Genomic DNA, 15,333 nt, shown 5'->3' with positions numbered 1-15,333 from the left:
CTAAGGATGAAGGATACATGGAGGAGAACGTAGTTGTGATACATACATGGATGCCACCCCTCTTCTGTTCCTAAAGAAGACTGTCCATGCAACAGTGTTGATTTATAGCTAGAGCTGGGGGAAAAAAAAACAGTAAATAGTAAAGTTGCCAAAAGATGCATGTGTCACCAAAACTATTTGTGAATTCAGGTTGAATTTGGGAAATAGTTTTGGTGGAAAAAACTCTGAAGATCAAAATTATGGAAAGCTCAAAACAGTTTGTTTTGATAATGCCAATTTTTAGGAAATTTTAGAAATGTCAGTTAAAATCTGGTAGCATGAGATCCTCTAGTGATTGTCTCTTAGATTGAAGTCTCCCTTGATAATGCACCTTTCTTCCCCCCCCTCCCATTATAGATAGGTGCCTAAGTAGCCTGTCGTTCTGTTCCCTTGTGTGATTTGGTGGTCTGAAGCAGACACCAACTAGTACCACATCTTGTGCTTTATCTATTACAACATTAATCCTTTCTTTAGGAACAGAGGAGGGGTGGCATCCATGTATGTATCATAGCTATGCTCTCCTCCGTGTTCATGATCATTTGATTCCAAGTTGTCAGTTATTCAGAAACAGATAATGCAGTTTTTGACAGAGTGTCTCTCCCCACCTCCTTTTGCCTACTCAGTCCTTCCTAAGTAGTCCATAACCATTGATTTTAGCATTCCAGTCATATGACTCTTCCCGCTAAGTTTCAGTAATACCAACTAAGCTGAATTTATGCTCAGAAAGGAACACTTCCAATTTCTCTTTTCTGTTTCCCTAGCACTGGTGTACAGGCAATTAACGATTTTTTTCTCTTCACAGCTGTGATGTTTTTGGGTTCACCCAGGCCAGTAAGGGGGTTGATTGCCATCTGTCTTGTAACCCTGAGTGTCTGTCTTGTAACCCTGTGCGGCTTTGGTCCAGAGCTCTGACTGCAGCAGCGTACAAGTCTGACCCTGGCTTTCCCCAACCTGATTATTCCTTGCAGGCAGACCTTAGTACGTTTCCAGCCCCAGATTCACCCCCAAATTGTCCTACTGCAGGGACCAGTCATTCACACTGGACCCTCACAGAGCAAGTGTTAAGTTGACTACCCGTACAAAGACAGTAAAACTCTCCAACCTGCCAGCTTTCTAAAAGCATACACTTTACTGAACTTGCACAGCACTGGTGATTTATAATGAAAGCAAAACAAGTTTATTAACAAAAGAATATGGATTAAGTTATATCCAAGTAAAAGGGATAAAAGTAGAAATGGTTACAAGCAAATCAAGTGAAAACACACATCTAAAAGACTAAAATTTGATCTAACAAGATAGTCTACCATCCTTGCCTGTCCAATCTTAAAGTCACTCATCTTGTGTCTTGGCTCCGGGAAGACAGCAGACTGTCCTACTGCCTGCTTTCTCTTGAAGATCATTATTTCCATTCGTCCAAGGATAGTCTGTCTTCCTTGGATAATTGGAGATCTCTTTGTCGGCATGTTGGATTTTCTTATGAGTTAGAGGAAGCAGCTAGAGGTGTGTACCATACACCTCTCCATTCCATTCAGCAAGATAGATCTTCAGAAATATTTTTTTTTCAGTTTCCATGCTGAGGACTTGTTAAATATTGGACATGTTTAGCTGTGTGGAATTTCTCCTGATCCTTTTGCCTCTGGTAGGTACAGTCTCATCTGTCACCCTCATCTGTCTCCAGCCCAGTAGAATTCTGACTTGTCCTCTTGCCTCTGGTGACTGCAAACTGTCAAGCTGCCTCTAATTACCTCTTTTTTTTCTCGGATTCCTCGGTGTCCAGTTCCTTCTTCCTTGAACCTGGGGTGCTGATGCTTCCTGAATCTGGTTGTATTAGACCTGCTCAGCTCCTGAGGCTTCACAGTGTCTGTACTTGTCTTTCCAATCCAAGAATCTTTTCTTCCAGCAAAACCACTGACTTGCACTTCATACATAGGAAGTCCCTTCTGGCATGTGGCAGGAAAGAAAACATAGCACATTTGCTTCAAGTCACAACCACTGATTCATCACTGGCCATCATAGTATTGAATGTAGAACTGCACCTAGAAAGTGATCCTCTCATAGTCCCTCTGAAACTCCCATTTGCCTCTCCTGTTCACTTGGTCAGGAGGTTGCCTGGGATCTAGCTTATATGAAGCCTTCCTTCTCAGCTCCATTCCCTTGCTAACAGGGAGGGCTTAACTACTCAGACTTCAAACACAGAGGCTGATCAAAACCCCAAGGGTCCTAATCACCCCCTCCACTGAGACACAGACAAATAGGTCTGTCTAACCTAGCCTGTTCAGGGCCCCCCAGCCCAGCTACACAACCCTCACAGAAAGCAAACAAATGACAGACCAAAGACACCATTCAGAAAAAAATTAAACTAAATGAAAAATTAAACTAAAATGAATCACAGTGCAGAGCCCTGATTTGTTGTTTAATGGAACTTATTAGCCAAAAAAGACCAAAGAAGCCTGTTTTATTTTGTTTTATTGTACTTGTTTTACTGAACCTTTCAGTTTGTTTTCATACACTTCTTGTTCGATCCGTGCATGCTGCTTTCAGTGTGCATCTAAGTGCACTGAACCTTAACACACCATGAAACATCCTTGAAGAGCCACGGTATGGATTGAAATTTTCAAGCCTGAAGGCATTATTACAATAGAACTATAAGAAATTGATGCAAGGCTTCAGAGAGGAACCCTCTGGTGGAGCTCTCTCAGGGGCAGCAACTCACTCAGACGGAGCAGACTCAGAACTATCTGCAGCAAGTACAGCAGAATAAGTGGGAGAAGAGGGTGATGAGATCACACTGGGACTACTCAGTATCCCCAGGATGCAGAACTGTGCAGGGGAGACCACCCCACTCTTGGGGGAGCCAGGCTCAATGTGATCTCCCCTCTCTCCTTCATTTCTATTGTCTTGGGAAATGGAGTAGCTCCAGGGCAGAATCAGCCCAGGAGCATAGACTTATCTGGGAGGATCAAACGGATTAGCATATTGTCAGATACTGAGCTGCAAAAGAGGAGAAACATTTCACTATACCTAATCATTTATAAGCTGAAACAGGGTTAAACTGCAGCAGCAATTCTACACTCTTCTTTCTAAACTACTTTCCCATTGAATTTGAAGTCAGGTTCAAGGCTTTGGTCCTTACCTTCAAAGCTCTCCTAGCTACTTAAAGGACTGCCTCACTCAGTGTGAGCATGACCAACCATTACAACTGTGTTCCTCTGGAACAATGGATATGTCAACTTCCGTAGTGAGACTTCTGAGCACAGGAGAGAGCAGCTGGCCCAGAACTATGAACTTCTTTATGGAAAATATTAGAATGACCCAAATCTTACTAACTTCCAATCAGAGTGTAAAACCTACTTCATTTTCTCCTTTCTCTAAACTGTAAAATAAATAAGAGTTAAACTAATTACATTTAAAAACAACAATCTTGCTGGCTCAAAGTGGCTAGAGAGAAATAGAGAGCCTCCTTGTGTATATGTTTGGCTTTGTAAGGCATTCATATGCCTTGGTGATGAGCGGTAGATAAATTGATGACTGGGGGCATAAGGCTAAAACCTTGTCTGTATCAAAAATGGTAAATAGCATTATCTGAAGCGCAATTATATTTTTGTAGAAAGACTGAGGTCTCAGTGGATAATTTGAGATATTGTTGCATGATGAACCATCTGGAACAACAGACTTCAAAATGTCACATATCACAGTAAGGCCAAATATCATGTAATTTCTGCACTGAACATTCTGTCAAGTCACACTTACTGTCACTAAATGGGTTAGATTCCATTAGAAAGCAGTAAGAGCTGTAGCATTTAGTGGGATTTAGCGTGCAAGTCAGTGAAGTGAAGGGTATACAGTACCAGTGCCAAAAAAAGCATAATTTGACTGGAAGTTCATTGAAAGATATGCCAGAAAATGCTGAAACCCATTCTCACACAGTGTAAAAGTTCCATTCTGCTTTGTTTTCTCCCCATGGCACTCTGATACAGTTAAATCAAATAAACAATATATTATTCTTGCTTCAGTTATACATAGATAACTTCAATTATTATCCATGCTAATTCTTCTTTGACTTTAATGAAAGTTGTATAAATTCATTTAATATGATAGTGTTTTATTGGCTATACAGAGAAGTCTTGTATCCATTTTTTATTCTATCATGTGTATGGTATAATACGCACTTATTAAATGTATTCCTGTTTGAGAAAATAGGTATGAATAACTGGAGCATAAGACTAAGACTTCCTGCACTGTTGATAAACCATTCCCCATTTGCAGGATTCCCCATTTTTACACATTCCCCATTTTTACACAAGTGCAGAAAACATGTCCAGATTTTCCTGTGCAGTTTGAAGAATACCAATATTCCTTATAGCTACAGTCCACAGCATGAACACAGAGACTATTATAGTAATATTTGTTTGCTGCTTGTTTATAGAGCTTTGTTTTCAGATGCACTTATGTATCTTATAGCAAAATTGAGTCTTCATATTAAAATAAGAAAAGAAAGAAAAAGAGCTTTGAAAAATGAATGCTGTACATGTTCTGTCCTAAAATAAATTAAGCTATGCCCTGTGTTTCACATAAACTAAGCAATGTGGGGAGGGATCGCTCAGTCGTTTGAGCATTGGCCTCCTAAACCTAGGGTTGTGAGTTCAATCCTTGAGGGGGCCAGTTAGGGATCTGGGGCAAAAATCTGTCTGGGGATTGGTCCTGCTTTGAGCAGGGGGTTGGACTAGATGGTCCCTTCCAACCCTCACACTCTTTTTTTTTTTTTTTTTAAAAAGCACTATGAGCCTGGCTTCAATTGGCAAGGGTCATACTGGGACAGTGACATGAGCCTTCTTTTTTAAATTGTTTTGGAGGATGCCATCTTGTTCACCAGAATCTCAGCTTTCAGTTAAAACAAACAAACAAACAAACAAACAAAAAAAACCCTACTTCTCCAAGTCCTTTTGTGAAGAAAACTTAAAAACATGAAGCAAGTGTAACCAATGAAATAATGTGTGCATTGCCCTGGTCATCTTGATGGGAACTTAGCGCAGATGGTAATTTAAATGTTGGCTATTTGACAATAATGTTGACTATTTCACTGCTGGTCTAAGCGTATAAGAAAGGATCATATCATATATAGAAGTGGCAGCTCATTTCGGTGCCACGATTAGGTGCCACCTAGGAGAATACTAACACTCCCCCCCACACACTCTGAGCCATGGAGCCAAAAGGTCAGAGAGGAGAACCATCTTAGCCCCATCAAGAGGGAATGAATCCTGTACAGTCTAGTGTGACATCCAAGTCTCCCATCCCCATGTCAATCAACCCAAGCTCCTCCAGGTTGGAAGTCTGGTAGTGAATGGAGCTGTGTGAATTTTTTTGTTTTGTTTTGGCAAATAATACATTTGCTAAAGAATGCATTGTTATGAGACCAGGTTGAATTTAGTGAATAGTTGATGGGGAAAATAAATCTGAACTGTCAAAATAAACCATCTTGACATTTCATTTTGAATTAACGCTGCAAAATGTTTCATTTGACTCAAATGAATTTCTTTGGTTTTAGTGAGGAAAAAATGGGGGGAAAAATCAGTTTTCGTTCAAAACAAGCCCCATCCACCTTCATTTTTCCCTGATTTATTTTTAGTTTGGCCACTGAATCAATATATATATATATATTCACTCAGCTCTAGTGGTGTGTGTGGTGCCAGGAAGTTTCCTTTGTGGTTGTGGAAACCCCTTCTACTGGAGGGTCTCTGAAGTCTCAGGCTGACCATTGCAGGAGTTATATTTAGGACCCTATCAAATTCACCATCCATTTTGGTCAATTTCATGGTCATAGGATTCTGAAAATCGTAAATTTCATTATTTCAGATATTTAAATCTGAAATTTCATGGTGTTGTAACTGTAGGGGTCCTGACCCAAAAAAGGATGGGGAGGCTGCAATGTTATTGTAGGGGGGTCACGGTATTGCCACCCTTATTTCTGCACTGCTACTGGTGATGGCACTGCCTTCAGTGCTGACCAGCCGGAGAGCTGTGGCTATTGGCCAGGAGCCCAGCTCTGAAGGCAGCACCACTGCCAGCAGCAGCGCAGAAGTAAGGATGGCATAATATGGTATTGCATCCAGCTATCCAGCTCTGAAGGCAGCACAGAAGAAAGGGTGGCAATACCATGACCCACCTACAATAACCTTGCAACCCCCCCAAAACCCTCTTTTGGGTAAGGCCACCGGGACCCCTGGTTTGAGAAATGCTGGTGAAATCTGTATAGTATAGGGTAAAAGTACACAAAAGACCAGATTTCATGGGTGAGACCAGATTTCATGGTCTGTGACATGTTTTTCACTGCTGTGAATTTGGTAGGGCCCTAGTTATATTCAATTCTTATTATCTGGCTTTTCTTCCCAATCTTGAGGGCTAGAAACATTTTTAATGAGTTTCTGACTTCATCACGTAACTCTGGGAGCAGAGATCTAAGGCAAGTGCCTATGCTACATAGGCCTCAATTTGGCCCTACCCATGGATGTTTGTCCAGGGGCACTGAAGGGGAACAAATCTTGAGGGGCCCAGCTAAGTGCATAATTATATTGTGAACTTACGTGCAACCTGCTGTGAATAGCATCTCTCAAACTCCACAATGCATTGACACTTTTAGGAGGAAGAAAAAGCAGAAACAAATCCTCCTTTAAAATCAATTTAATCTACTGTGACATCTAAAACAATAAAATACTAGGCACAACTAGGCACAAAGTGAGATCAAACTAGTTAGAGACTTAAAGGATAACAAGAAAACATTCTACAAATATATTAGAAGCAAGAGGAAGACGAAGGACAGAATAGGACTTTTTCTAAGTGAAGGGGGAAAAACAACAACAGAAAATGTGGAAATGGCAAAAGGGCTAATTGATTTTTTTGTTTCAGTTTTCACCAAAAAGTTTAGTAGTGATTAGATATCTAACACAGTGAATGCCAGTGAAAATGAGGTAGGATCTGAGGCTAAAAATAGGAACGAACAAGTTAAAAATTATTTAGACAAGTTAGATGTCTTCAAGTCACCAGGGCCTCATTAAATACATCCTATAATACTCAAGGAGATGACTGAGGAGATATCTGAGCCATTAGCGATTATGTATGAAAAGTCATGGAAGACCAGAGAGATTCCAGAGGACTGGAAAAGGGCAAATATAGTGCCAAGCTATAAAAAGGGAAATAAGGACAACCCAGGGTATTACAGACCAATCAGCTTTACTTCAGTACCTGGAAAAATAATGGCACAAATAATTGAGCAATCAGTGTACAAACACTTAGGAGAAATAAGGTGATAACTAACAGTCAGCATGGATTTGTCAAGAACAAATGGTGTCAAACCAACCTAATAGCTTCCTTTAACAGAGTAACAGGCCTTGTGGATAAAGGGAAAGTGGAAGATGTGGTATATCTTGACTTTCGTAACACTTTTGATACTGTCTCACATAACCTTCTCATAAACCAGGGAAATAGAACCTAGATGGAGCTCCTGTAGGGTGGGTGCATAACTGGTTGGAAAACCATTCCCAGAGTGTAGTTATCACTGGTTCACAGTCATGATGGAAGGGCATAATGAGTGGGGTCCAGCAAGGATCAGTTCTGTGTCCAGTTCTGTTCAATATCTTCATCAATGGTTTAGATAATGACGAGAGTGTACACTTATAAAGTGTATGGATGATACCAAGGTGGGAGGTGTTGCAAGTGCTTTGGAGGATAGGATTAAAATTCAAAATGATCTGGACAAACTGGAGAAATGGTCTGAAGTAAATAGAATGAAATGCAATAAGGACAAATGCAAAGCTCTCCACTTAGAAAGGAACAATCAGTTGCAAACATACAAAAGCAAAAATGACTGTGTACTCAGAACTATTGCAGAAAGAGATCTGGGGTTCATAGTGGATCACAAGTATATAAGTGAACAGTGTAACACTGTTGGGAAAAAACAGTGTAACACTGTTGGGAAAAAAAGCAAACATCATTCTGGGATTAGCAGAAGTATATTAGCCCAAGTGTTGTAAGCAAAATACGAGAATTCTTCTGCTCTACTCCACACTGATTGGGCATAAACTGGAGTATTGTGTCCAGTTCTGGGCACCACATTTCAGGAAAGATGTGGACAAATGGGAGAAAGTCCAGAGAAGGGCAACAAAAATGATGACAGGTCTAGAAAACATGACCTTTGAGGGAAGACTGAAAAAAATGGGTTTGTTTAGTCTGGAGAAGACTAAGAGGGGACATAACAGTTTTCAAGTGCAAGATAGATTGTTACAGGGAGGAGGGAGAAAAATTGTTCTCGTTAACCTCTGAGGATAAAACAAGGAGCAATGGGCTTAAATTGCAGCAAGGACGGTTTAGGTTGGACATTAGGAAAAGTTTCCTAACTGTCAGGAAGTTAAGCACTGGAATATATTGCCTAGAAGGTTGTGGAATCTCCATCATTGGATATTTTTCAGAGCAGGTTAGACAAACACCTGTCAGGGATGGTCTAGATAATACTTAGTTCTGCTATGAGTGCAGGGTACTGAACTAGATGGAGATCCCTTCCAGTCCTACAATTCTAGGATTCAGTGGCTCAGTTGACAGGACACAAGACTGGCTTTGAAAGGCAAAGAGAAATTGTTTCTTTATACTCCCTACAGCTTCCATTAAGTCTTAAACTATGCTGAGCTGCTCTAAGCTGCCTCTATGTGGGGAGTCGTGTTTTACTTCCTGTAAAAAGGTGTTGGTTTTGCTTGTTTGTGTTAAATCTACTTTTCTTAGGTAGCCAATCCAGTTAACTCTTAATTGTTTCTTGGTAACTGATTTGTGTGTGAAAGGAACAAACAGAATTGAGGTTCAGAATATGCTGGGGGAGCTTCATTGTGTCATCAGACACGTGCCGTTATTGTTAGTGAAATCAAGTTGGAAGATACTGGGCCTATTATTTTAGATTCTTAGTTTCCCAGAGGAAGAACAATATTTTCTCTCAAATGAGTGGCAGTTGAAAGATGCAGAGGACATGTCTAAAGGTTACTGATCTGCTGATTATCATTCTGACTCTAAGCATCCTGTATTGGTGAAGATTATTGACCAGATTGTGGTGGAGCACTTTTGATGTCATCTGGAGTGCTCAGATTTCATCGTTTCCTTTCAATCTCTCTTTCAGCTTTTGTATAGAAGTGCAGTGGAACTAGTCCTTGTTGACTGATGACCTCCTACTGATGAACATTAGTTATTTGTTATTCTGGGATTTTTTTTAGATCTTCATCTCATCTGAGGTAGACAATGTTGCTTAACCAGTTCTGGTTTTTGTTTTTTTTTTCCTTTCCCTTTCCAGAAAGCAGAAGGATTGAAGGAAGTCTCCAAAGACAGGATAGCTTATGATTTAAAGTAATTGATAACTTTTAGTTGAAGAGTTTATTTAATAATCCCATAGCAAAGAATGTTCATGAGGTACACATTAGAATCTTTGTATTTAAATATTGCCATTTGGATGTTGTGTGAAAGTTCTGAGCACTTTAAAGATAGATTCAACATTTTAAGCACAACTAAGTTTAATATTAAATAAATCAAATGTGATTTTTAACTAATTTGTTACTCTCTGTTTTCTGAAATACACTGTGAAGAACTCAAACAGAAGAGAGAAGAGTTTTCATTCACTTACCTATATCTTTTCAATCTTTGTATTTACATTTTTCAGCTGTAGGCCTAGCTGCTTGTCCAGAACCAATACTTCCTAGCAATGGCATCAAAATGGGAGATAGATATATGGTGAATGATGTTTTGTCTTTTCAATGTGAGCCAGGATACACATTACAGGTACTCATTTCTTTTTTCTTCAGAACATAGTGTGTTATGGATTGTAATACAAAATTATTGATTTTAACTAAAGACTGTTGTCTAAGAATAATGATTCCTCAGCAGTTAGTAGTTAGAAACCATTTAGGATGGATAGGTAAACACAGCAATAGCTAAAATTTCTTCTCCAGTGAATACATTTGTCATCAGACTGAGAGTGTTAGTAGAGAGACAGATGATTAAAAGGACATGGAGACTGAAATGCATTCTCTCACTTCTAGAAGTGGTTCTTCTAAGTGAAATTTGAGGCACATTGATGGGAATATATAGTACGAATCTTAGTGCTATTCATGTTATGCTGAGAAATAGGAGGTCAGTTTCCAGTGCCATCTTTCATGAACATTAAATGTATTGGGGAAAAAAAAATCTAAAGGAAAGAAATATGACAAAGGAATGCACATACTGGAGATGTTTACCATGCAGACACTAGTTTAGTCTCCAATAGTAAACAGGCTATTTGCCTGTTGCAAACACTTTTTTGCCTGCGACAGTTAACATGTGAATCCCAGACTAAAGTTTATTTCCTTGTCTTAATGGATCCTAATGTGTAGTTACTCTTCTGGTTCCTAATTATCTTGCTTAGTAAGGCAAACAAATGCAAATCAATAAATACAGTATTAGGAAAATACAATTACATCTTCCTAATTAAGAGCTGTATTAATTAGGAAATGAGGTATGTGAAACCTAAGTATGAATAATCTATTTATATCCCTCTCTCTGAGGCTGAGAAAAGTCTGTTGTGGTTAATTCAGTCCCCCCCCCCCTCAGTTTGTGGCTTTGGTTTGCTCAGTTGCAGTTGTCCTGTTATGGTGACCAGGGATTTCATAATCAGAAGTTCCTTTACAATACCATGTTATATTCTCCCCTAGGTACAAATTTATTTTTGACCTGTCTTATTTCCATATAAATTCAGAACTCAACTCAACCTTTACTTTGGAGTCAGGGTTGCCTCCATATACTGTGACACTTTCCAGGATGCATACAATAGCTGCTTAAGGTCTTCTCCTGCAGAATCCTATAGGAAAGTCCTGAATACTTTTCAGAACTGTTGAAATCTCTATTACAATGTACTGATTCTGCCCCAACAGAGCATTTAATTATTTTTTGCATCTCAGCTTGTCTTTCTCAGGCAGATACCAGCAATGGACTTGTAACTCAGCTAGGACAATTGCTTGAACTGAATTGAGTTCAAAACACTTAAAAAAATAAAGCTTCTAAAAGGCATAATTGGCCAGAGTTTTAAAAGGTGTTAATCAGTATAGCTCCCATGGAGCCAATGGAGCTATGTCAATTTTAATCAACTGTAGATCTGGCCCTAATTCTTCAGGCATATTATTCACATCTGTCAGGTTTAATTTGGTTTTCATTAGGCTTTAAAAGAAAAGCAATGGAGCTCAAACCAACTACCTGCAGTTGCATATGGGAAGTAATTCTAAAACTCTGAAGGGGAATGTGTGGCCCAAGAAGGGGGGATTTAAAACAGTGGAATCGTGTTGTGGAGTGGACTTATGGAACAGAGAGAATATAACTTCTGTTCATTCTTCAAAAGTGCTTTTACAGGCCATATGATTGCTTCCTGAATGTACTTGTTAAGTGCAGAGATAGTTGTTAGTTCTCAATCGTATTACAAACTTATCCATTTCAGAAATCAGAATTGTATGTGGTGGTGGGGATGGGCTGAAGATGAAGCTCTACAGAAGTGGTTTGTTCTAGAGCTAGTTCAATGATTTAAAAATATTTTAGATGAAAAAGCAAATACTGTCATGGGATGTTTGAATAAATGTTCAATTTTTTTCAATGAAAAACCAAAAACCTTAAACTATTGAGTAAAAATCTTTACTGAAAACTGCTTATTTTTAAATTAAAAATGGGTTTTGGTTTTAGTATTAAAAAAAAATATTGGAGGAGGGGGACATTTTTTGAGGAAAACTGAGAAAAAAAATATTCCCTGCCTCCCATCATATTTTTCAATGAGTTCTAGTTTGTTTCTAAATGTTTAACCGTCCAAACAAAAAATAATGAGTTTACAGTATAATTCAAATAAATTACTAGAAAAATAATTAAAAATCAAAAACGTTCCTACTCTATATAGTCTCAAGGCAGTCTGAGAAATTCATATTTTTATAAACAAAATAGCAAATTTCACTGAAGAACTTCAAACACATAGCGTTCTTTAACATATACTTTGCACATTCTTTCTTTGTTACCTTTCATATGAGACTCTCGAAATGCTTTGCAACCTTTAATAAATTAATTAATCCTCAGGTTCCATTAGTACAAAACACCACTTTAGTAACTATTATATTGTTTATACATTTGGGTAAAATGGATCAAAAAAAAGTTAAATGACTATAGAAGCCAGACCTGACTCTCAGTGCCATTTTTTTTCTGTTAGTTCAGGGTCCTTCCCATTTCTGAGAAGGCTCAGTTTTTGTGTTACAAAAGGGGGTAGTATGAAGTTTCCTTCTCCTGTGGCAGCTCCTGGAGTCATTGTGTCTCAGTCAGATACAATGCCTGAAGAAGCAGAGGTCATCCTCTGCACCATCCTTGAACTTGGTTACCACTGGTCACCTGTGGTGGCCAGTATGAAATGGAAGAAGCTGGGGGTCATGCCCCTTCTTCTTGTCTGCCCTTCTCCATCCCCTCTGATTGCCCTATTGATTGGCAGCATTCATAACACCATATGTGAGTGGGCAGTCTATCTCTCAAGGATAGTGGGGCCTAATCATCACATGGCATAGCCCTTTAAGAGGTTGAAAGGTCTGATTATACATAGAAGGGCCTGGAAGACACTGGGAGAGAGGAAGCAGTCCCGAGGATAAGTGTAGGGGACTAGCATAAAGGCTGCTTCCCATCTCAAAGCAGAGCAGACACCAGGAGATACCCGCAGAAAAAGGCTGGCCTGCTGAGCAGCCTGAAGAGTAATTAAAGAAAAGGTAAAGGGCCCCAGAGCAAGGTAATCCACAATTTAGCTCCAGAAAGAAGAGCTCAGGGGACTCCTGGGTAAGGAAAAAGCGTGGATCTAACTAATACAGCCTAATTTCAAAGAGGAGAACTGGAAATTCTTGTTTAAGGAGGGACTGAAAAGGTTCCTGGACCAGACACTGTTTTCTGGTGCAGGAAAGAAGAATCTCCTGAAGGAAAGAACCAGAAATGGTTAACTGGACTAAGCCAAAGGCAACAAATGTCCCCGGGTGTATCTGAGTGAACTTCTACTTGTTCTTATAGCAGTCATTTGTATGATGCCCTTGTAATGGACGTGCCCTTTGATTAAAAAAGGTCAGTCTGGACTTGTTTATAACATGGGTGAAAGGAAGTGAGAAGGGGCTCACATGTGGTGCCACAACTGACTGAAAGGGGGCACACTGGGATCACCTCCACACTAGAGTAGATCCATTTGCAAAGGAACAGGATTCTCTGTTCTCCTTATTCAGAGCTGCTGGGCTGGGCAAAATTAAATGTTAAAGCTATTTAAAAAGGACTGTGTGTGTTTGTGTGTGTACACACACATACATATACATACACAGACACCAAATAGTTGCATACATCAAGGTTTCTGTGTACTAAGAAAATAATGGTGAAATATACCTGAGTTCCTGAGTACTTAGGAGAAACTCCTAAGGTAGTATTCCAAAAACTTTCTACCTCCTTTTGAGCTATGGTTTTTATTTAAAATATAGATGTATATATTTCCATTTAGGTTTAAACTAAAATTAATAATTTAAACCAGAACCTTCTGTTGATCTGTAAGGAGAATTAACATTAAATTCATCAGGGTTTTATGCTAAGTTCAATAGAAGATTATAACCGTGGATCAGTAAAATTGATTATTCTATTGGTTTCATCATTATGAGATAAATTTACTGTTCATGCATCACTTTTACACAACCTGTACAGTATTTTTTTTGCGTTTACCTTTGCAAATGTACTGGTAGAGTAAGGATCAGTAATGTCCCAGAATGAATAGGGAATTTTCTTCACTTCAATATGTTATCTGGGGACAGGCAGTCTGTTTTATGCACCAAAGGCCAGATTTCATAGATTCTAAGGCCGAAACTGACCATTGTGATAATCTAGTCTGACTCCTATATGACACAATCCATAGAATTTCCCCCAAATAATTCCTAAAACATAACTTTTAGAAAAAAAAACATCCTTCCTTGATTTAAAAATTGTCAGTGATGGAGAATCCACCACAATCCTTGGTAAATTGTTGCAATAGTTAATTACTCTCACCATTAAAAATCGGTATCTCCTATCCAATCTGAAGTTTACTATCTTCAACCTCGAGCCATTGGATCATGTTATACTTTTCTCTGCTAGAATGAAGAGCCTATTTTTAAAGAGTTGTTCCCCATATAGATACTTATAGACTGTGATCAAGTCACCCCTTAACCTTCTTTTTATTAAGCTAAAGAGATTGAGCTTTTGAGTCTATCCCTAAAAGTCATGTTTTCTAATCCAGTAGTCATTCTCTTGGCTCTTCTCTGAACCCTCTCAAATTTATCAACCTCCTTCTTGAATAGTGGGCTCCAGAACTGGACACAGTATTCCAGCAGTGCTCTCACCAGTGCCGAATGTAGAGGTAAAATAATTAACCTCTCTACACCTACTCAAAATTCCCCTGTTTTTGCATCCCAGGATTGCAATAGCTCTTTTGCCCACAGCATTACACTGGGAGCTCATATTTAGCTGATTGTCCACCACAACTCCCAAATCTTTTTCAGAGTCACTGCTTCCCAGAACAGAATTCCTCATCTTGTAAGAATGGTCGACATTCTGTCTTCTTAAATGTATACCTTTACAAAGTTATTTAGGTGCCTAAAGATGCAGATAGATACCTAGTGGGACTTTACAAATGCATCTAAGCAGGATAGGTGCCTAAATCCAACTGAAGTTAATGGGAATTAGGTGCTTTTAGCACCTATCTGCAATTTTAGAAACCTAAATACCTTTGAAAATCTGGCTCCTAGGCCCTGATTCAGAAAAGTACTAAAACATCAACATTAATGGGATTTAACTTTATGTTCACCTTTAAGCACACGCGCAAGTGCTTTGCTGAATATGGACAGGATTACTCATATGCTTGAAGCAAAGCCAGTATTGAAGTGGTTTTCTCATTTATTGATTCAGCAGTTTCATGATTCTGTGATTTCCTGGTTTACTGCTGACAACTGTGGAATTGCAGTGTAGTACTTGAGGCATCCCAACCAAAGATGAGGCTCATCTATCGGGAATCACAGATTTTCTTTTCAAATATTTTTGATCATTCTGTGAAAATGATGATGAAAACTTTGAAGAACAACTTAAGAGTGAGAATAAATGTTCTGAGTCACTGCAGGAAAATAATTCTGGTAAAAATAAATAGCTTTAAATCTAAGTAGTTAGCCACCTTAATTTCTCACTTCTTTGCATTTTAGTGTAAATTAACACTGTTAAATATATTAT

The 15,333-nt window shown here is 38.9% G+C and overlaps 1 protein-coding gene and 1 long non-coding RNA gene across 6 annotated transcripts in view; one reads left to right on the top strand and one right to left on the bottom strand.

Annotated features, from left to right (window-relative positions):
• The window catches only part of CSMD1 (CUB and Sushi multiple domains 1), a 1,932,406-nt gene that overhangs the window by 1,663,997 nt on the left and 253,076 nt on the right, over positions 1-15,333 (top strand). For all 5 annotated transcript variants that reach the window (XM_008163737.4, XM_005289701.5, XM_065587776.1 and 2 more), the window contains one exon: positions 9,728-9,846. In XM_008163737.4, the coding sequence (XP_008161959.2) occupies positions 9,728-9,846 (119 nt within the window). The remainder of the gene's footprint in view (positions 1-9,727; positions 9,847-15,333) is intronic.
• The window catches only part of LOC101944094 (uncharacterized), a 68,920-nt gene that overhangs the window by 37,173 nt on the left and 16,414 nt on the right, over positions 1-15,333 (bottom strand). The window lies entirely within an intron of this gene.

This window comes from Chrysemys picta, chromosome 3 (assembly GCF_011386835.1).
Source record: "Chrysemys picta bellii isolate R12L10 chromosome 3, ASM1138683v2, whole genome shotgun sequence".
Classification (NCBI taxonomy): domain Eukaryota; kingdom Metazoa; phylum Chordata; order Testudines; family Emydidae; genus Chrysemys; species Chrysemys picta.
This window is presented reverse-complemented; position numbering and strand designations above follow the sequence as displayed.